Source organism: Tubulanus polymorphus, chromosome 6 (assembly GCF_964204645.1).
Source record: "Tubulanus polymorphus chromosome 6, tnTubPoly1.2, whole genome shotgun sequence".
In the NCBI taxonomy this organism is placed as follows: domain Eukaryota; kingdom Metazoa; phylum Nemertea; class Palaeonemertea; order Tubulaniformes; family Tubulanidae; genus Tubulanus; species Tubulanus polymorphus.
In genome coordinates this window covers 21,530,614-21,554,337 of record NC_134030.1, presented here as the reverse complement: position 1 = coordinate 21,554,337, position 23,724 = coordinate 21,530,614, and the positions used below count along the sequence as shown (strand labels likewise).

General features: G+C 38.9%; 2 protein-coding genes across 4 annotated transcripts; both read left to right on the top strand.

Moving 5' to 3' along the window:
• Positions 1–1,107: 1,107 nt before the first annotated feature.
• LOC141907848 (uncharacterized) lies at positions 1,108–3,527 on the top strand. The gene is made up of 4 exons (XM_074797591.1): positions 1,108–1,273; positions 1,388–1,485; positions 1,751–1,904; positions 3,351–3,527. Exons 2-4 carry the CDS (start codon positions 1,478–1,480, stop codon positions 3,525–3,527), a joined length of 339 nt encoding a protein of 112 aa, XP_074653692.1. The 5' UTR covers positions 1,108–1,273; positions 1,388–1,477.
• Positions 3,528–5,038: 1,511 nt separating this feature from the next.
• Positions 5,039–23,300, top strand: LOC141906763 (programmed cell death 6-interacting protein-like). Of its 3 annotated transcripts, XM_074796118.1 has the most exons (18): positions 5,039–5,247; positions 6,458–6,512; positions 6,599–6,668; positions 7,161–7,288; positions 7,749–7,902; positions 8,098–8,207; positions 8,584–8,700; positions 9,983–10,205; positions 11,253–11,376; positions 12,485–12,665; positions 13,406–13,627; positions 14,683–14,842; positions 15,354–15,502; positions 16,117–16,251; positions 16,624–16,801; positions 17,214–17,357; positions 19,165–19,188; positions 20,203–23,300. In XM_074796118.1, exons 1-18 carry the CDS (start codon positions 5,039–5,041, stop codon positions 20,508–20,510), a joined length of 2,691 nt encoding a protein of 896 aa, XP_074652219.1. In that variant the 3' UTR covers positions 20,511–23,300. The 3 variants fall into 3 exon arrangements, with proteins under 3 accessions (XP_074652219.1, XP_074652220.1, XP_074652221.1); XM_074796119.1 differs by lacking the exon at positions 19,165–19,188; XM_074796120.1 differs by lacking the exons at positions 17,214–17,357; positions 19,165–19,188.
• The last annotated feature ends 424 nt before the right edge of the window (positions 23,301–23,724 follow it).

Sequence of the window (23,724 nt, the reverse complement as noted above, 5' to 3'; positions counted from 1 at the left end):
AGTCCCGACTCACGAAATCGATGATTTCACCAGTTCAAGGACAGCAGAAGTCTCCAGAATAAATGTAAACTAAAATGTAGGCTTATAGCGTAGCAAAAGACTTAGGCTCATAGTACATTTCGTGCTCTTAGGATTTGTGATTCTCTGTTTTTGAAAGACGACCTTGCAAATCTACATGCATTGAGACAACTGACAGAATTAGCCTACCCTGGCGACATTTTGAGTGAAGCCATTTCGAATACCGGTCGTACCCTTTAAAAAAGAATCTCCAAGCGGCCTCCTCACCCATGTTATTGCCTGATAAAAATGTGGAAAATTGTGTATATTTGAATGAATTGAAAATGAACTACAAACACCAGACATTAGACATTTTATCAGCACACTTTCAAAAACTGATCGTCCACACTTCACATGTGTTCAGTGCTTCACCTGAGACATTTTTAATTGAAAATGAACTACAAACACCAGACATTAGACATTTTATCAGCACACTTTCAAAAACTGATCGTCAACACTTCACATGTGTTCAGTGCTTCACTTGAGACATTTTTAATTGGACATGAACTACAAACACCAGACATTAGACATTTTACCAGCACACTTTCAAAAACTGATCGTCAACACTTCACATGTGTTCAGTGCTTCACTTGAGACATTTCTAATTGAAAATGAACTACAAACACCAGACATTAGACATTTTACCAGCACACTTTCAAAAACTGATCGTCAACACTTCACATGTGTTCAGTGCTTCACTTGAGACATTTCTAATTGAAAATGAACTACAAACACCAGACATTAGACATTTTATCAGCGCACTTTCAAAAACTGATCGTCCACACTTCACATGTGTTCAGTGCTTCACCTGAGACATTTTTAATTGAAAATGAACTACAAACACCAGACATTAGACATTTTATCAGCACACTCTCAAAAACTGATCGTCCACACTTCACATGTGTTCAGTGCTTCACCCGAGACATTTTTAATTGAAAATGAACTACAAACACCAGACATTAGACATTTTATCAGCACACTTTCAAAAACTGATCGTCCACACTTCACATGTGTTCAGTGCTTCACCCGAGACATTTTCAATTGAAAATGAACTACAAACACCAGACATTAGACATTTTATCAGCGCACTTTCAAAAACTGATCGTCTACGCTTCACGTTTGTTCAAGACATTAGACATTTTGTCAGCATTATTTCAGAAACTTATGGCTTATTCTATCAATAAGTGGATTTTTGTTATGAACGTGTGAACGTGATGTATTTGTGATGTATTTGAACTCTGTCACACGGGGGTTACTGTCTGCGTGTCTCTCTGCAGATGGTGGGCCACTGATTGGAGGATTTCGGTATAAAAACTGATCTGATTTGTAGGAAAGATCATCAATCTCCAAACAGAGACTCGACACAAGACTTCCAAGACTTTCAAGACTCGCAGCAGTTCGCAGAAATCTATTTGTCAAAATGAACGGGTAAGTTTCGTTCCGACATTCTGCGATCTCAAATCTTAGATTCAAGATTGTAAATTCCTCAATTTGTACTCGTTAAAAAGTAAGTCGTGGCAACTGGTTAGTAAACTGAGCAGTAGCCAATAGCGAATGTTCTTTCAAGACAACGCGGTTTAGCTGTTGTCGCGATTTTCTTGATGACAGAAATGTCAGTTCTGTCTCGGGTCAGACTGAAAACCTTGCGAGTGGAAAATATACAATTCTTCTTTTTTTCTACGATTTCTTTCAGATTGAAATTATTTGCCGTATTTGTTGTTGTATTGGTGTGTTTGGATGTTTTCATGAACGTCGAGGCAAAGAAAGGAAAGAAAAAAGGAGGAAAGGCAAATGACAAAAAGGGCAAAAAACAAGCAAACAGGAAAGAGGTTGAACAGACGGTCCCGGTAAGTAATCTAGTGTCTGAATCGGGGTGGGGGGGGGGGGGTGCACGGGAAAAGGGCACCTTTTGTAGGCCATAGGGGCATAAAGTGGAAACAGGGGTGAATCTAGGGAGATTGAAAGCTGGGAATCCAGAAGACAAGAAATGCCATTTTTCCGATAAGCGGCCATGTCAAAGGCCGCGATCAGGGTACCGCCCTCGGTATTGGATATTTCTGAAGGAACACGTTCTAAAATATGCAAATTCTGATGGGACGACATGTGAAATTTGTAGGTTTTAACGCTAATCTTTGTCTTGTAGAATAAAGGGTAACCGCAGTGGGAAGGCAACCGGGTCCGGACCCCGAGACTACCTCCTAAATCCACCCCTGGGAAAATATTCACACATTTTGCCTCGTATATTTTATAGGAATATACTAAGAATTAAGAATATTAACAAACTGCAACTAGCTATTTTTTGCATAAATTCGTCAATTCAAAATTGCCTAGGACCTTTAACAACTATTGGAACTTCAATTATCAAATTCATAATAAACCTACGCGTAATAGATGTAAATTAAGATTGCCTTATCTTAGAACTGTAACTAGAAAATCTTCTGTCAAAATATTCGGTCCCCTATTATGGAATACTCTATCAGAATCAATTCGAACTATTCAAAGCGAACCTGCCTTTAAGCGTACCTACATTAAATCATTATTCAACACTTTGTAAATTTCCATTCTATACAAACCTATGTTAATGTGTAATATGTGAAACATTTTTTGTTGTTGTTTCTTTTCGCCTGTTAATTACTTGTGTGCATGATGTGTGAGTGCGATGAATGTGGTGTGGATGCTTCTGGGTGATAACGACTTAGATAGACTGTTTCAGTCTCTCCGTGTGGCCCCGTTACAAAAATAAATTTCAATTAAAGTTAAATTCAGTTTCAGTTTCAGTTAAAAACTAACATTACGCACGCCATCTAGCGGGATAGCTGGTGGCACGAAGTCATTGGATGATGACTCTTAAGTAAACAAACAATCTGAGGGTGAAACAAAATGTTTGGTCGTTCGGTCTGTTTGGTCTTTATACTCTTAATACCTGTTTTAATTACGTAACTTTCTAAAGCACACCGATATAGAGAATAGAATTATCAATTACTGGAACAGTCCGCCGACAGAAGTTGTGGAAGCACCATCTGTGAATTCGTTCAAGGCTCGGCTGGACGATTATTGGAAAGATTATGAACTAAAAACTAACTACAAACTATACAGACGCTAATGATACCTCGGCAAATGTGCATTAACTTTAAAATCTAACAACTGTGTATCGTTAAACAGTGTTAAGATCGCCAAAGCGGTCCATCACTTAATGTTACTGTTACTGTTACTGTTGCTGTTACTGTTACTGTTACTGTTACTGTTACTGTTACTGTTACTGTTACTGTTACTGTTACTGTTACTGTTTTCAGGAGGAAGAACAAGTGGTTGAAGGAGTAGCAGCGGAATTAGAGAAATTCGAAGAACAACAAGGAGCAGAAATGAATCCAGAGCAAGAAATCAAACATCTAAAAGAAGAAGTTAACGCAGTAAAAGAATCTTTGAAAAATCAAGTTGATAATCTTGGTGACATAGTTAACGAAGAGTAGAATCAAATTCGAAAATCCGGTCGTTATTTCACTTGTAATCGATGTAGTAAAATAAAAACTCACAAAATTTAAACAAAAATTAGATCTTTGCGAAACCATTATTATCCATTCTTGCTGCTGCTGTCCTCAAACGGGCCGGGATTATCGATTGCGTGAGTCGGGACTGCTCCTTCGCCAGTCTTTGGCATGACTCCGAGGACCGCTCCGGGTGCAGCCGTTCGACCGGTGTGATATCTGTACAGAGAGAATCTGCAATTTAAAGACGAATTTATCTTGTCAAATCAAGTTTGATTTTAAGAAAAATCGTTTTTATCTTGTCATAATCAAATTTGATTGGGTCTAATTGTTTAATTTAACACGGTATCAAATTCAAATCGATTTGTCAAATCATCCAATCACCCCCCGGAGGCCGGGTGATTTGATACGATTTGAAGATGGAAGACTCACAGCTTTCTTTCGAAAAACCGATATAAATGTCAAAACGGAAAGAGAAACCTGAAACTCATTCATAGGAAATGATTTTTTAAAAAGTGGGACAGTATTTTCTAGTCAGCCGTTTGGAACAAGGCGTCAAATTCATCCTGATGTGCAAATCTTATTTGATTAGATTCCCCGTGACTAGCAAATTATGATTAGGAAATCAAATCTGATTTGATAAGATAAATTCGCCTATAATTTGCCAGTCACGTGTAATAAGATTTGCACATCAGGATGAATTTGACGACTTCCAAACGGGACAAACTCGAGCCCCGCATTTTGAAATATCATTTCCTATGAATGGGTTTCAGTTCACCATATTCAAATCGTATCAAATCACCTCCTGGGTTGATTGACAAATCGATTAGTGAATTTGATGCCGTGTTAAATTCAAAAATTTAGACCAAATCAAATTTGATTATGACAAGATAAAAACCGTACTAAGACGAGAAGATACACAATATCCGTGTATGATATTGACGAGAGAAATCTCACAATAACGAAGCCAAGATTGAAAAATTCTATATCAGAATGATTATATTTGAGGAGCGACGTTTCGGCTAACATCAGGCGTACTGAGTACTTTCCAGTACGCCTGATGATGGCTAACAGGTGTTAGCCGAAACGTCGCTCCCCAAATATAATCATTCTGATATAGAATTTTTCAATCTTGGCTTCGTCATTGTGGGATTTCTGCCGAAAACCGTATTTTGCCTAAAATTAAATTTAATTTGACTACGCGATAAAATGACGCCTTAAGGAAATTACGTCTCGTGTAGATTGCCCCCGCGAGAGATATCGGAGAAGGGCAAGCGGTCTTGATCTTGATCTTCTTGTATATATACTGCGGACCACGGGTCAGTAGAGTCAACTCGCACGTGAAGTATTCAATTGATAGCAAGCATAGGGGAGCGAGTAATGGCGCTGGACGAGATTAAGCCGTTTCCGGTTTTTTATAACTAAATTCCACCGACGGCGTTTAGCGAAACCCGCCGTTTTGAATTGAATTGGTCACATGATCAATAGTCGTCAAAATGGCGGCCGCAGTTTATTTGTCAGTTCCAGCGAAATCGACGATCGAAGTAGATTTCGCGAAACCGCTTCAGAAATTTATCACGACAACGTTCGCGAACGTCGCCGCCGAGAATTACGAACAGAGTTTAGTTGAATTCAACAAACTGAGGAGTCAAGTGATCAATAAATTAGCCGATAAACACGAGTCAACTTTAGACGTTTTGAATCGGTCAGTTCTTTTTTTTTTCCTTCACGCTCCATCCTTCACTTTTCTCTGGCTCAGGTCACAGGCACTTGAATATGGGCTTTGATAATGGATAAATATTTGATAATTTACCAGCGATACGTTAATCCTACTTTAATAGATCCGCCATGTTTTATAATAAATTTACCCATGATGCAACGCGCGGCCGTCGTTTAGCTATACTATACAGAAAGGCTGGAAACGATCCTATCTCCGTCATGCTTAAATCTACCCGCAGTTATCGGGACAGATGACGTCACAGCAATCCCGAAGAGGCATCGCGAATTTTCAAAAATCAATTTTGTTGCCATTTAAAATCTTTAATGGAGCTAAAACAGTGTCAATGTTTCCAAAAAAATCATCTACAATTGAAATCATGGGCGCTCCTATATTTCAGGATTAAAATTGACACTAAGGACGTACTTCGGCAATCATCGGCAGTGTTCGGCTGTCCCGATAACTGCGGGTAGATTTAAGCATGACGGAGATAGGATCGTTTCCAGCCTTTCTGTATAGTATAGCTAAACGACCGGCGCGCGTTGCACAATGGGTAAATTTATTTTAAAACATGGCGGATCTATTAAAGTAGGATTAACGTATCGCTGGTAAATTATCAAATATTTATCCATTATCAAAGCCCATATTCAAGTGCCTGTGCTCAGGTCAGACTACTGACAGGGCCCGGTATTAGAGTTTAAGATACTAAGAAACGATAATCTGCTCTGTATAGATTATAATTTTTACAATACAGCAGGCAGGTTACCTACTAATTACAGTTCTGTGATGTCCTGTGTGTGAGTCAAACTCACATTTTTGTGCTTATTATCATGAGTCACTGATACAATGTTTTATTACTGTCTTGATTTTTTAAATAAAGTTAAGGCTTAATAGATAACCGTATAATTATAGATTACGTATATATGTTTTATAAGTTGTATTTTCTTATTTTAAAAATTTGTAACTTTAATGAATTTGGAAATCTGATATGTTTAACATTCCCTTTTAACAAAATGATCAATAAACAATTGAATTAACCTCCGACCCTACTACTGACAGAGTAGTTATTAGTTCTTGTAAATGGTTCGATCAATAATCAGATCACTCATGGTTCCTATAGCCCCTAAAATTCTGGAATTCCTTTTTAAAGGGAGAAATACCCTAAAATTCTTGCATTTCATCTGTAATTTTATTCCAGCTATTATGACCAACTGGCGGCCATCGAGTCAAAGCTGCCCATCGCCGAAAACCAGGTTCGTGAAATTATTATCCCAGCGAAAATTTGAGGCTATGGAAAAACTCATTTTTCCTCAGTGATGAGTTTTTAATTTCTTTTCAGATTCGCATCAATTTCAAGTGGTATTCAGCGTTCGGTAAAGATTCTATCTTCGGAGGCAAAAAGAGTTTATGTAAGTTCATTAGCGACACCTGGTGGATCCTAACTTGCCATAAGTTGATCCTCTATTGCCGCTGTAGTTGATGTCCTACTGCACTCTAATGACACCTGGTGGATCCTCACTTGCCACAGGTGGATTTCTCTATTGTCGTAGTAGTTGATGTCCTACTGCACACTAGCGACACCTGGTGAATCTTTAGCCACAAGTGGAATCCTCTATTGACGCAGTAGTTGATTTCCTACTGCACTCTAGTGACACCTGGTGGATCCCCACTTGCCACAAGATGAATCCTCTATTGCTGCAGTAGTTGATGTCCTACTGCACTCTAGTGACACCTGGTGGATCCTCACTTGCCACAAGTGGAATCCTCTATTGCCGCAGTAGTTGATGTCCTACTGCACTCTAGTGACACCTGGTGGATCCTCAATTGCTACAAGTGGATCCTCTATCGCCGCAGTAGCCTGATGTTGTTGAATGAAGAGTTATTGTTTTCTATTCTGATAGCGATCGCGTCTGGTACGTACGAGAAAGTTTGCGTTCTATTCAACATCGCGGCCCTGCAGTCACAGTTAGCAGAGAACCAGAATCATGACAGCGACGACGGGCTGAAGGCGTCTGCTAAATATTTCCAGGTTTGTTAAATATAATTCAAAACACACTGGATTCGGAAAGATGGTTTCTTCTCTAAGACGTCATCAAATATACCCACTCAAGGTCCCTCGGGAATGGCTGATCTGTAGGGACCTGTATTCATCGGAAAGAGAGTCTACTAGATCAAACGTTTTCCTAGAATCCCTCCATGACGTCGGTCAAATTGTCCACAATACTTCCAGACAAGATGGCTGCCTCCATAGAACTTCTACTAGAATGATTTGATAGATACTTCCAGCGAAAAAAGATGTCTGCTTTCAAAGAACCCCCTATGACATCATCAATTTGTCTATGTTGAAAAAATGTTGACTTTGTTGAAAAAATGTCTGCCTCCATAAATCCCCCTATAACATCTGTAGACCCTTCAGTGAAAGATGTTGTCAATAGTTGTGTTGTAATTTCAGTTAATCTGATACCGGGTGATTGTGGTTGTTTTTTTAGAATGCCAGTGGAATATTCAGCCATTTAAAGGACTGTGTTTTGTCTCACGTACAACAAGATCCGACTCCTGATCTGAGTCCGGACGCTCTATCTGCGCTCAGCGCTCTCATGGTTGCACAAGCTCAGGATTGTTTCTTCAGAAAAGCGAGAAAAGGTATTGCATAAACGCTTCCGCTTCTACTCCCTGTCATCGACCTCACTTCCCCCTCTCTCTACCCCCTCCCTCCCCTCTCTCTTCCCTTGTCATATCCTCTCTCTCCCTTTCCTTTCCGTCATCTCTACTTTCCCCGTATCTCCCCCTCTGCTCAGTGACCGGGCTACTAAAGTACGTTGTTATATTTCTGTGCAGATCGTATGAAAGATGCTATAATTGCTAAAGTTGCTCAGCAATGCAGTGACCTGTACTCGGAGGCATTGACGCTACTACAGTTAAACTCAATCAAAGATATGTGGCCACGAGTAAGTAAAATTTCACCCCAGTGCGATGTATGACATACATACATCTATACATCATCTCTACCTCGCAGTGCAGCCTGCATCAATATGCAACATGCATCAATATTTTTTTGGAAAATCCCCCCAGGTGCGGTGTTTAACGGGCATATTGCTAATAATGTGTCTACCCTGCAGTGCTGTGCATTGTTAGTTATATTTCATAATGGTTAACAGGTGCTGCCATCATTCACTAGATTTAATTACTGATTTAATTAATAACTGATAACATAAATACGTCGCACGGGGTGGTGGACGCGATATAGGGTTTTTGGGCGGATTTATATGCCGCTCCACGCTGAAAGGGTTAAATGATGCTGATATGTGTTTCGTTGATTTGTAGGATTGGACTGGGTTTGTGGCCGGACGTCAAGCGGCGTTTCACAGTCTCGCCGAGTATCACCAGGCGCAGGTCGCCGGTGAGAAGAAAGCATTCGGAGAACAGATCGCCAGGTTACAGGTATCATTATAGCCCGGGCAACTGTCCAGATTGTGATCAGTAACTGCTTATTCTATTTTGAATTAACGCGTAAAAGTACGACAAATCCGGAAAATTATGAGAAAAACTGTTTCGATGTTTGCACTGTTCGAGAGTTCTAAGTTCAGATTGAAATGATCAGAGTCCCTACGACTGCTTCATTCCTCCTAAACAGAAAATGCTTTTAAATGTGCTTGAAACTCCTTCAATTTGAGTAAAATGCCTTAAAACTCCTTTATAAAAATCTTTCATTTATGAGAAATAAGCAATTAGAAATTTTTATCTAGTTTGTAGTTGTACAGTTGTCAACTCCTTATATCCAGGAATGACTGATATCTGTAGGGACCCTGTTAAAACTCCTTATATCCAGGAATGACTGATATCTGTAGGGACCCTGTTAAAACTGCTTATATCCAGGAATGACAGATATCTGTAGGGACCCTGTTAAAACTCCTTATATCCAGGAGTGACTGATATCTGTAGGGACCCTGTTAAAACTGCTTATATCCAGGAATGACTGATATCTGTAGGGACCCTGTTAAAACTGCTTATATCCAGGAATGACAGATATCTGTAGGGACCCTGTTAAAACTCCTTATATCCAGGAGTGACTGATATCTGTAGGGACCCTGTTAAAACTGCTTATATCCAGGAATGACTGATATCTGTAGGGACCCTGTTAAAACTGCTTATATCCAGGAATGACTGATATCTGTAGGGACCCTGTTAAAACTGCTTATATCCAGGAATGACTGATATCTGTAGGGACCCTGTTAAAACTGCTTATATCCAGGAATGACAGATATCTGTAGGGACCCTGTTAAAACTCCTTATATCCAGGAATGACTGATATCTGTAGGGACCCTGTTAAAACTCCTTATATCCAGGAGTGACTGATATCTGTAGGGACCCTGTTAAAACTCCTTATATCCAGGAATGACTGATATATGTAGGGACCCTGTTAAAACTCCTTATATCCAGGAATGACTGATATCTGTAGGGACCCTGTTAAAACTCATTATATCCAGGAATGACTGATATCTGTAGGGACCCTGTTAAAACTGCTTATATCCCGGAATGACTGATATCTGTAGGGACCCTGTTAAAACTCCTTATATCCAGGAATGACTGATATCTGTAGGGACCCTGTTAAAACTCCTTATATCCAGGAATGACTGATATCTGTAGGGACCCTGTTGAAATTCCTTATATCCAGGAATGACTGATATATGAAGTGTTGATGTATGTGTATGAATATTTGCAGCACGCGTGTGAGTTGATGCAGGCGGCCGAAACACGCGCCGGAAACACGTTTAAATTCACCGACGATAAAGATCGAATGAACCGACAGTTACAAACCGTCAAGAAAGACAACGATTTCATCTACCACGACATCGTTCCCGGTGTGAAAACACTGTCCCCGATCGGCAAGGCGCCGATCGCGAAGCCTCTACCGTTGACGGCTCCGCTTTGCAACAATTTCAAAGGTAATTTTGAATTCCACAATGAAAAATATAGCTTGAAAAAGTTTTCTTACGTAAGTGAATTTGTCAGGTCTGTTTTGCTATTGTTGGGTTGGTCTCTATGGCTCAAACTATCCTATAAAATCAGACCCTCTCGTTACAGTTCTGGTAAATCATGGAATTCCAGGGTTAAATGCTACAAGGAGAATCAGGGGAATCTTATCCTTCTATGTGGTTGGGGATTCGAATATTTAGTGTCTTGTTCTTGCTGGTGATGAGTGTCGCGAGGAACCTCTTGATAAGAAACAGCCCTCACTGAGGATATCTTATAATTGAATCATAGAATTTGAATTTTTGGTGTCTTGTTGTTCTTGCTGATGACGAGTGACACAAGGAACCTCTTGATGAGAAACAGCCCTCACTGAGGATATCTTATAGTTAAATCTGGGAATTTGAATTTTTGGTGTCTTGTTGTTCTTGCTGATGACGAGTGACACAAGGAACCTCTTGATGAGAAACAGCCCTCACTGAGGATATCTTATAGTTAAATCTGGGAATTTGAATTTTTGGTGTCTTGTTATTCTTGCTGGTGACGAGTGACACAAGGAACCTCTTGATGAGAAACAGCCCTCACTGAGGATATCTTATAGTTAAATCTGGGAATTTGAATTTTTGGTGTCTTGTTGTTCTTGCTGATGACGAGTGACACAAGGAACCTCTTGATGAGAAACAGCCCTCACTGAGGATATCTTATAATTAAATCTGGGAATTTGAATTTTTGGTGTCTTGTTCTTGCTGGTGATGAGTGACACAAGGAACCTCTTGATGAGAAACAGCCCTCACTGAGGATATCTTATAATTAAATCTGGGAATTTGAATTTTTGGTGTCTTGTTGTTCTTGCTGGTGATGAGTGACACAAGGAACCTCTTGATGAGAAACAGCCCTCACTGAGGATATCTTATAGTTAAATCTGGGAATTTCACGTTAAAAACTGGTCTATGAAATCACCATTTACAGGGTTAAAAGTCCGCCTAGAATTAATATAGAAAATTTGTTGTTTTTTTTTTCAGATCTGTTTGATAAACTGGTACCACTAGCCGTGCATCAAGCTTTGGGCGTTTTCGATTCGCGCAAAGCTGAAATAATTAACCAGGAAGTTTCCAGACTGCGGGAGGCGACCACTTTATTAAATAGGTAAGGCAGGGTGCGGGAGGCGACCACTTTTATTAAATAAGGTAAGGCAGGGTACGGAAGAATCCTTATCCCTATTTGGACAATCCTGATATCCAGTCTATAAATCGAGGTATAGATCAAGGATCTACGCCTTAGGTTAGCTTTTCATACCCAGTCTGTGAAACCGAGTATTGGTCGAGGATTTACCGCTAGGGGTAACTTAGATACCCGGTCAACATAAGCGGGCCCAAGTTGAAGCCTTATCCATAAGGTGAACTTTGATACCCAGTCTATAAAACCAGGTCCAGGTTAATGCTTTATCTCTAAGGATAACTTTCATACCCAGTCTATGAAACCAGGTCCAGATTAAGGATTTATGCTTTAGGATAATTTTCATACTGAGTTCTACCTAGTTCTACCTATTACTGGCCAACTTCATCGTGTTGAAGATTTTCGCCAGGTACGGACTTTTGTTGTTAAATCAGTGAGTCGACAAGCACTGATATGTGTCCTTCCCGTATAACCATGGTTTCACTAGGATTCGAACCCACAACCTCTCGGTTGTCAGTCAAACACCTTAATATCCACCATGCCACAGTCTATAAAACTTGGTCCAAGTGAGGCATAACTTTGATACCCAGGACCCGGTTCCACAGTTGTAAGTTAGAGTTAACCCTTTCAGTGCTGGCTAATTAATAACCTGTAGTGCTGAAGATAATTTGAAAATTCTGAAAAATTCCACCCTAGTGTGTTGAATAACGGGAATAGCACTATAGTGCGTTACACCGCGGCGCGTTGTATCATTAGTTACTAGTATTTCACCATGTTTGACAGGTGCTGCCATCTTTCAATAGAGATAATTACTAATTACATCAATACACCGCAGTGCGGTGTACTAGCAAAATCCATCACTGATTCGTACACTGCACTGCGGTGTAGACGCACTGAAAGAGTTAACTCTGAGTTAAAATTAGTTCATTTTCAATGAGTTAACTCAGAGTCAAATCTTAACTCCCAACTGTGGATCCAGCAGTCTATATTACTTCATCCTAGTCATAGTTTTGCATCATAGTTTTGTAACTTAATTGAAACCGAGGTTAAGCGTACTGTTGTGGTATATTTCATTTAGCGTGTTGGCTTCGTTGAATCTGCCTGCGGCGATCGAGGATTTGTCGGGCGGCGGAAAATTACCGCAGTCCGTGCTCGAGAAGGCGGCGAAAATCTCAGAACTCGGCGGCATCACGGCGATCGAGAAACTGATGCAAGAGCTGCCGGAATCTCTGCAACGAAACCGCGAGATTCTCGACGAGGTAGGAACGCGGAGAGCTGATGAAATTAGTTGCCGAAACGCGGTCCCTACGGCTTTTCGATCCCTTAAAAAGCTCCTCCTACGAAAACTCATTTAATTCGAGCAAATTGCCCAAAACTCCTCTAAAACTCCTTCAATTTTGAAAAATAGGCAATTAGAAATGTTTGTAGTTGTACATAATAACTACATCACTAAAATCGATACAGTTTGGTCGATACAATGTTTTAACCCAATTAGGAGGTTACTGAATTAGAAACCAAGTATAGTTAGTTAGTCACGGGGAATTTGTTAATTGGCGGAAAGTGGCGCCACCCTGCTACAGACATGAAATTTTCTGATCATCACCCGATGAAGCTTCTATACATTAGTAGCGAGAGCTCGGTGCATCAAATAGATAGTTAACCTTTAAAAGTACTACTCGTCATTAGAACGCAATTAGTAAACGAACCTAGTTGTGATTTATTATTATTTTTATTATTATTATTATTATTATTATTATTATTATTATTATTATTATTATTATTATTATTATTATTTTTATTTATTTATTTTCTGAAAATTATAGCAATCTATAACAAATAATATACAATTCATAAATTATCATGTTTTTGCTTAAATTAAGTATAAGTTGACATAATTTATCAGAGGGGAAAATATAAAAAAGCATAGCTTTGAATCGACAATTCTGGAACAAAAATAAACCAGTATTTCAAAACGGTGCCTGATTTCTACTTTTTTTAGTGTTTCCGACTTTTAGACGACGAACAGACGTCGGACCAGCAGTTGAGAACGCAGTTTAAAGAGCGATGGACGCGTACGGCGTCTGAGAAACTGACGGAGACGCTACGCGCCGAGATCGCCAAATACAAAGGCATCCTGGACACGGCCGTACAGGCGGACACCGTCGTCAAGACCAAATACGGAAGTCTACGAAACGGAATTCAAATGTTGAGCAAGTCACCGGTAAGTCCGGTTTCGGCGATCGAAATTTGAGTGAAAATCAAAACTGTGGTTAACTACTTATTTAAAACTGGTTAAATAAAGTTAACCAGTGAATCACTGACTTAGCATGGTTCCCACAGAACAGGGAAATTGGGAAAAACTCGGGAATTTTGAAATAATAATTCCCGGTTTGGAAATATTTGGGAATTTGAAAAGTTTTCCTCAAATCAGGGAAATACTTGGGAAATTCATTGCATTTCACATATCGCATTTGGCAAGGGCGGCGTTCTTCAGCGATTTCCCTTGAAAATCACCTTTATCAACCAGTCACCGCTAAAATGTTGACTGTAGCATGATGATATGTGTTCATTTCCTTTTGGGAAAATTGAAAAATTACCCATGAAATACTTGGGAATTTTGAATTCATATAACTGTGGGAACCATGGACATAGTGACAATTAAAACAGTAGTCAAACTGTAGAACATCTACATACGGTTATATAGAGATTTTCATGTGGTAAAACTACGCAATGAATCGCGAGAGACGAATAGAATATAAGTCCAACAATCACAGGATCGAAAAGGTTTTAAAAAATCGAAATTATTGAGATCTATTAAAAACCCTGTTCATGTTTTACATCTATTTTCATCAAGAGATGTTCATGTTTTACATTTAGTAGAAAACCCTTTAACCCTTTCAGTGCTGACTAATCAATACCCTATAGTGCTGTAGATGATTTGAAAATTTTGAAAAATTCCACCCTAGTGTGTTGAATAACGGACGTACCACTATAATGCGTATACACCATGGTGCGGTGTATCGTTAGTTACTAGTATTTCACTATGTTTGACAGGTGCTGCCATCTTTCAATAGAGATAAAAACTAATTACACCAATACACCGCAGTGCGGTGTACTAGCAAAATCCATCGCTGATTCATACACTGCAATGCGGTTTAGACGCACTGAAAGGGTCAAACAGTTTGATTGAAACCGCCCAATGTTAACCAATTTAAACCGTATTTTGTTCAATTGACCCCTGACTCTGACCGATGCTGGTATTTGGTCTATTTTCAGGGTGATCTAGAGAGCAGTATGCCGTCTGCTGCGCAACAAGCTCAACTCAATAACAGCGCAGCCGTGAAACAGTTACGTGACCTGATGAAAAATGTCGACACGATCAAAGCTGAACGCGAAGCAATGGAGGTGGAAATTAAAGATACCAAATTTGATATGGGTTTGTAAATGTCTATTCTTCCCTTTCACCGGATATTCACGAAAAGATGTCTACCTCCGTAAATTCCCCTACGACATCATCAAATCGCCAACTAGTATTTGATCCAAAATTCTATTGATATAATATACAGAATCTTCTTCAAAGCCGGTTCCCCATGACATCGTCAAATAACCTTCTAGTAATTTGACGTATGAACTCTTAATCAAGAGGAAAGATGGTTACCTTCATAAATCCCCCTATGACATCATCAAATTGTTTAGTAGTTATTTTATTCACACACTTACATAAAAGATGTCCGCATCTTAAGATCCCCTATGACATCATCAAATTGTGTACTAGTTATTTGATTCAGGGACACTTACAGAAAAGATGTCTGCCTCCACCATAAATCCCCTTTGACATCATCAAATTGCCAACTAGTTATTTGATTCAGGGACACTTACATAAAAGATGTCCGCATCTTTAGATCCCCCTATGACATCATCATGTATATTTGAAATTCTCTCCGTAGCGTCGAAGTTTATGAACGCGTTGGCGGCAGACGGAATCGTCAATCAAGAGTCGATATCGGAGCAAGAGTTAGACACGATGTTCGGACCGCTCCGTGGACAGGTGAACGATAGTCTGCACAGACAGGAGACGTTACTCGCCGAAATACAGGTACAGGTTATATTGAATAACCCACAATCACGGTTCCCACAGAACGGGGAAATTGGGAAAAACTTGGAAATTTTGGATATGATAATTCCCGGTTAGGAAATATTTGGGAATTTGAGAAATTTTCGTCAAATCAGGGAAATATTTGGGAAATTCATTACATTTCACATATTGCATTTGCCGAGGGCAACTTTCTTCAGCGATTTCCCTTGAAAATCACCTTTTTAACCAGTCACCGCTAAAATGTTGGTTGTAGCATGACGATATGTGTTCATTTCCATTTGAGAAAATTGAAAAATCACCCATGAAATACTTGGGAAAAACTTTGAAATTTTGAATTCATATAACTGCGGGAACCATGCACAATATCAATGAAAAATACCGTCCAAATTGATTCCTTGCATGTCTAATGTCTATTTCAACTTGTTCAGTTCATTTCCTAGTATTTTTTAAACCCAAAACATCAAAATTCACTCAAAACTGAAACTAGGTGACTATTATTTTTATCTCTGATGTGTATCTCTGTTGTAGCTGTGTAGAACGTCTGATGACGACGAAGAACGCTGTATTTCATTGGATTTCAACTCAAATATATTTATTTGTATTCGTTTTTACAGCGGGCTAATAGTGAATTCGCGCAGGCGCGTCAGTCGAATCAGAGCGCAGCCGAACGCGATAAAGTGCTGAAGGATTTAGCCGAGGCTTTCGACGGGTACATGGAACTGAAGAACAATCTCGAAGAAGGGAATAAGGTATGTGAAAAAGTGGATAGCCGGAAATCTCGAAAAAATGTTTCGAATACAATTTCAATTCGGCCAGAAAATGGTCTGTTGTCATTCTATATTCTTTCTGACTGATTAATTAGTGCTGACTAATTAATACCTGAAGTTGCTTGAGATGATTTGAATATTTCCACCTCAGGATTTTGAATAATGCCTATAGTGCATCTACACCACAGTGCGGTGTATTATTAGTTACTACTATTTCACTGTTTGATAGGTGCTGCCATCTTTTAATAGAGACAAAAACTCATTACCGTAACTACACTGCGACAGTCGAAATTTAAACTCGATGTTTTTCGAAAGTTTTTTTTTTTTATCATTCAAATTTCGTTCGTTTTCTAGTTCTATAACGATCTGACTCAATTGTTGCTGCGTTGTCAAGGCAAAATCAGCGATTTCTGCTTCGCGCGTAAAACGGAACGCGACGAGCTGATGAAAGACCTACAACGTACGATCGCCAATCAGCCGACTCAGACGCCACCTGCTGCCCCGAGCTATCACCAACCGACGCAACAACCCGGTTTGTACTTCATCATACGCAGCATGTTTCTATATTCAACTAGCATCAAAACGAAAAGACGGCCACTTCCTTAATTCCCCCTATGACATCATCGAATTAGTGATTCGATCTATAGACACTGCTAGGAAAGATGTCCGCCTCCATAGATCCTCCTATGACATCATCAAAATAGCCAAATAGTTCGGATCTTTTCACATCCATCTTTTTTGGTCAAATCTGGTGAGGTCATTGGGTGACATGTCCCATCTATGTTATGAGTAATTTGATGATGTCATAGGGGGGATTTAGGAAGCATCCGTCTGCTCTGTGGAAGTACCGGTTATTTTTACTAACATCTATATTTCGCTATTTTCACGCTTTTTGCTTTTGTTGTTTCGTTTTGGTTGATGTTATATATTGTGTGTATACGCAGCTGAAGCGCCAAAACGGACCGCACCAGCGCGCCCTCCGCCACCTGCCTCCGGTTCAACTACCGCGCCAGTAGCACCGCCACGCCCTCCACCTGTATCTCAGACGTATGCCGCCGCTAACACCTCGGTAGCGCCCCCTGCCTATTGTAAGTAGCACTAGGATTTTATCGTACCCGGAAATTGCTTGTTACAGGGTGGCGCCACTTACCTGCAAATCGGTGAAAAGTCAGGGAATTTTGTCTTGTTTAAAAAGTCAAGGAGGAAAAGTTGGGAAATTTGTTTGAAAGAATGCTGAAAATCGGGGGAAAGTCGGGGAAATTTTGTTATGATTGCTTGATCAAACTGTTTCAGTCTATGCTTTACGTATTTGACTAATGTTAATTGATCGTAGTCTTAGCGGATCAAGTCAGGGAAAACAACGCGCGTGTCAGGGAATAGTCAGGGGGAAAAAGCAAGTCAAATGAAAGTGGCGCACCCTGTGTTATTGCCGACCCTTTGAATGCCAAAACCCGGCAAATTTTAGAAATTGTAGTTACCAGATGTCGCTAGTTGCCTAGTTACTTTTCAATTTCTTCTAGATTACAATCAGATAAAATTTTCTTTGCTTTGAGTAAATCAATTATCAATGAAAACTATACCAAACACTGACAGTAGAAAAGTGTGAATGTTTTTTTGAGACTCGTTTGATGATCAAATTTGGATTCACGATTTTTTTTAAATCAAGACTTCAAAATCAAAAGTGGAATTTCTTCTAGATTTCAATTAAAATCGAATCAAATTTTCTTCTCTTTGAGTAAATCAATTATCAATGAAAACTATACCAAACACTGACAGTAGAAAAGTGTGAATGTTTTTTTGAGACTCGTTTGATGATCGGATTTGGATTCACGATTTTTTTTTAAATCAAGACTTCAAAATCAAAAAATTGAATTTCTTCTAGATTTTGATCAAAATCGAATCAAATTTTCTTCTCTTTGAGTAAATCAATTATCAATGAAAACTATACCAAACACTGACAGTAGAAAAGTGTGAATGTTTTTCGAGGCTCGTTTGACGGTCAGATTTGGATTTGCATTTTTTTAAATCCAAACTTCGAAACGGAAAATGAAATCATTTTGGTTGTCATAAAGAATTTACAGCAACCTTATTAAGGACTTTAAAGTCCTCGCCAACCTGAATTCAACGAGGATTGGTTTCAAAATTTTTCCACCAAAATGTTTTCTATATCTGGACCCAGTTCCGCAGTTCCGAGTTAAAATCAGTTCATTTTCAATGTTTTAACTCAGAGTCAAATCTTAACTCACGACTGTGGAACTGGATCCTGATGACTATTTTTAGGGCTTATTTCTTAGGTTGAGGGTGAATTAGACTCTGGGCGCTTCTAATTTTGTTGTGGAGTAAAAACTGTCATCAATTTGATAAGGCTTCTTTTTTAACCGCTTGAAGTACGGATTTTTTCAGGAAGAAAATTGGAGGGCGAAGGGAAAAAATTGAAATTGTTTCTAGAATAGGCGTTTCGAAATGGAAGGCAACAGGGGAAAAATTGAAATGAAAATTGACTGCGGAAAGAAAATAAAAAGGGGTGAAAATTGCGATGAATTTGATGGAAGCAATTGAAAATAAACTATCTTCTTTGCAAATCACGAGATTAAAAATTAAGAAGATCATGATTAATACAGGCTACTACAATTTTCGCAAAATTCTGAGAGGCAAATCCGTACTCAAAGTATTGAAAAAAGGCCTAAAAATATATGTGGTTTTTCAGTGGAAAAATTCTGGAAAATCATTCAAAAGTTGGTCTATTGATGAAGTACATAATCAACCAAAAAATTGGATTATATCCCTAAACAGTTAACTAATAAATCTTTGATATTGAAATTTATTGAAAAATTTAAATTGATTTAATTTTCTTTTTATTAATATGATATTATTGAATTAATTTCGTTTTTGCAGCTGGCTATACCCCGGCTTATGCAGGTACTTGATATACATTTTCAGCACTTTAGTTTCGTAGGTTTTCACCCGTTTTCCACTGTAGAGACCCCTGGTGGAGACTCTGCACACTACAGCATTGTTAATCAGTTTTCATAGAAATCATCGATCAGCTTTCTAGGCTTATATATCTGCAACCAAGATACAAAACCGTCTTTAAGTCTGGACCCTGAACCACTCAGACATTCAATACTTTGTCATCTTTATTATTGTCTACAAACACCAGACATTAGACATTTTATCAGCACACTTTCAAAAACTGATCATCCACACTTCACATGTGTTCAGTGCTTCACCCGAGACATTTTTAATTGAAAATGAACTACAAACACCAGATATTAGACATTTTATCAGCACACTTTCAAAAACTGATCATCCACACTTCACATGTGTTCAGTGCTTCACCCGAGACATTTTTAATTGAAAATGAACTACAAACACCAGATATTAGACATTTTATCAGCACACTTTCAAAAACTGATCATCCACACTTCACATGTGTTCAGTGCTTCACCCGAGACATTTTTAATTGAAAATGAACTACAAACACCAGATATTAGACATTTTATCAGCACACTTTCAAAAACTGATCATCCACACTTCACATGTGTTCAGTGCTTCACCCGAGACATTTTTAATTGAAAATGAACTACAAACACCAGATATTAGACATTTTATCAGCACACTTTCAAAAACTGATCGTCCACACTTCACATGTGTTCAGTGCTTCACCTGAGACATTTTTAATTGAAAATGAACTACAAACACCAGATATTAGACATTTTATCAGCACACTTTCAAAAACTGATCATCCACACTTCACTCCACAATATTGAATATCTGAGTTTGCAGGGGCCAGACTGCAGGATGATTTATTGCTTAATTTAAAGCATGTTTGAAATGTTTTTCTTTTTTTGTAGCACGTGTGTCTAAACTGTTTAACTGATTTGATTTGACCTTGAACTCTCTGATGATAATTTTCCGTTATTCCATTTTCAGCTGCTCCGGCCGCGTCTGCTTCTGCGAGTAGCTATACCCAGTCAGCTCCGCCGTACCCGTACGGTCAGTACCAGCCGCCACCGCCCGTACCGATGGGCTACAACCCGTACGCGATGTACGGAACCGCCGGGCAACAACCGCCGCAACAATCGTACCCGGGATACCCGCCACAGGCGCCCCAACAATACGGCGGGTACCCGGGTTACCCGACGCAGCCCCAGGGTGGGTATCCGATGCCGCAGAACCCGTACGGTGGATACCCGCAGCAGCAGAATAATCCATATCAACAACCGCCTCAGTGGAGATAGGATTTTACGTTTCCGATATTTTTGAAGACGCGAAAATGATTATAGGGATTATGTGTTATCTGAAGTGAGAGAAAAAATGGCTGCCTCCATAAATCACCCTATGACATCATCATCATCAAATTGATTGATAGACTACTCAGAAAAGATGGCTGACTTTGAATCCCCCTTGATATCTATGGACGATTCGATTATGATGTCATAGGGGTATTGATCGGGGCAGCCATTTTTAATGATGGTTTCTTGGTCAAATCACTAGTAGGCAATTTTATGATGTCATAAGGAGATTTACACAGGCAGACATTTTTTCTTGAAGTGTCTATATATCAAATCACTAGTAGAAAGTTTGATGATGTCATAGGGGGATTTATGAAGGCAGACACGTTTACTATAAGTGTCTTTAGTGGCAATTTGATGATGTCATTGAGGACAATTTGATGCAAGGATTTCACAAAGATGGCCGTCTATAAGGAAAATTCTATCATATGTGAAGCTGTTATCATTACCTTTGAACTATGGAAGAAGCTGATAGAGAAATATAATATAATGTTCAATGTTTAATTTGCTGTTGTGAAAATATGTCACTCTTTATTCGATTATTTTATTATTTACACATTGTTGAGATCATTATGTCCTTAATCTTGCCAGATGGTTTGGCTACATATGAAAGCTTTCTATTGGTTAAAACCTAAAAATGGTTTTCTTAAATCTTAACCCTTTCAGTGCTGACTTATACCGGAATGTGCCGGAGATAATTTGAAAATTCCACCCCAGTGTTTTGTATAAACCGGTGCTATGGTGTATCGACGCCACGGTGCGGTGTACTGTTAGTTACTAATAGTTCACTACGTTTAGTAGGTGCTGCCATCTTTCAATAACAGAGGTAAAAACTAATTACTACTAGTAATAACACCACGATGCGGTGTATTAGCCAAGTCCATCACCGATATATACACCGCACTGCAGTGTAGACACACTGAAAGTGGACATGTTTTTTTATATCGTTTAAAAACTTTGTTAATACATCGCAGTGCGGTGTATTAGCTAAGTTCATCACTGATATATACACCGCACTGTGGTGTAGACACACTGAAAGGGTTAATATTTTTAGACATTTTGAATACACTTCATAGGCTGCGCTGGTCTTAATTAAATTCCTTATACTTTCAAGTAGAGTCCGTGGAAAGTTAGACTCAGGCAGGTGTGTACCGGGTTGTTAGGACCATCTGTTGTATAATACACTAATTTATCTCGAATCTGAAGGCTCATTCGATTTATGAAATCTGAACGTTTTTACTGCGCAAGATGTTCAACTATTTTATGTATATTGACATTGTGAAAATATGCGCGCAAACATTAACAACAGCTGAAAACTGAAATCTGTGAACGTTTCATCGTTATTTCACCGCAATAGAAACTTATCATCTTCAATGTATATATTGTAAGGGTCTGAGATTTTGAGTCAGAATGTTTCTGTTGATTTGAGTTAGTGCGGGTTTAATTTTGAATCTGGAACCAGTTCCACAGTTTTGTGGGTTTAATTTTCAGTCAGGAACCAGTTCCACAGTTGTGTGGGTTTAATTTTGAGTCTTGAACCATTTCCACAGTTGTGTAGGTTTTATTTTGAGTCTGGAACCAGTTTCACAGTTGTGTGGGTTTAATTTTGAGTCTGGAACCAGTTTCACAGTTGTGTGGGTTTAATTTTGAGTCTGGAACCAGTTCCACTGTAAATCAGGTTTAATATGGAGTCTGGAACCAGTTCCACAGTTGTGTGGCTTTAATTCGGAGTCTGGAACCAGTTCCACAGTTGCGTGGCTTTAATTTGTCTCTAAACCCAGTTCCACATTTATAGGTTTAATTTGGGCTTAGGAACCAGTTCCACAGGTGTGTGGGATTAGTTTGTCTCTGAATCTAGTTCCACTTTCCACTATAAATTCTCAGCAGATTCAAATGCCTCAAATGTGAAATGTAGCTAGTATTTAATTGACTGTAGTATTTATTTATTCCATCTTCAAGAAAATACATTATATCTGATTCAGTAATGATATTGTTATGAGCCTTCTTTGAATGTAAGAAAATGTATCTTTTTCTATTGCAGTAAGGATATACACATACATATACTTGATTAGAAAGTTTAGTTACAATTTTATATATGCGAATCTATCAATCTCAATCTTGCTGTGATCGGTGTCACGTCAGAATCGTTTGACCAATAGGATTGCCAGCCAGGCGCTCCCGTGGAGGTCAAGGTCGTACTGTTCGTTTGGCTGCCGTCATCCGAACCCCGCGCCGAGAGCGGCGACAGTTTAAGAAAACGCGTTTTAAAAAACTATTTACATGTACTTGTTAGAAATACGTGACAGTCAGTTGCATAAACTTTGTAGGATTGTCGCGATTGAAGACTAAACATTCCGGACTCAGTTCCACAGTTGTGAGTTCAGATTTGACTCAAAAATTTCACTATTAACTCACGTATGTTAACTCAAACTCACAACTGTTGAACTGGATCGTGAGGTCTTTTTAGATTTTGAGTTCGATGTTTTTTTTTTCCTAAAAAAAATCTTGACGAATTTGGCGTTTATGTTGAAGCTGGTTATGGTACAACAAAAGATAAATTTGTTCCTATTCGGGCCGGTGCAGATATCGGGTCCATATTGATAAACTGCTATATGTATCGGGAAGGTTCCTTGCACCTCCCTTGATGTGATTAATGCGAAATTTCGAGATCGATTGAAATGATGTGGATGTTTAAATGTTAAAAAAATTATAAATCATGAAATATTCAAGCTTAAACAACAGTGAATTTGTGTTCGATTTATTCTTGTTTGTCTCCGGATTGGTTTCGGTTGGGCTGATTTATTTCAAAATACCGTTCAACATCGTGGTGTACGGTACAAGCATTCGAATGACTCCTTTGAGTTACGATTCATTAAGTCAGTCAAGCAATTCCCTTACAGATAGATAATTCCATTACTCTCCTTTCATTCCTAGACTGGTTACCGGTCTCTATCTTCAATTAGGCAACCAGTCTACTTTTATTCCCAGCATGTCGAGGGAAAATAATCTTGTTTAAAAATATTTACATGTATTGAAAGAAAAATAGGATACAAGGTTATTTACGATACACAATACTTTGTTCAACTTGCAATTTACAATTCCCTCTATTTTAGCGCAGCGCCATCTAACGTAGATGAGCGGAACAGTGTAGAAGTCTTGC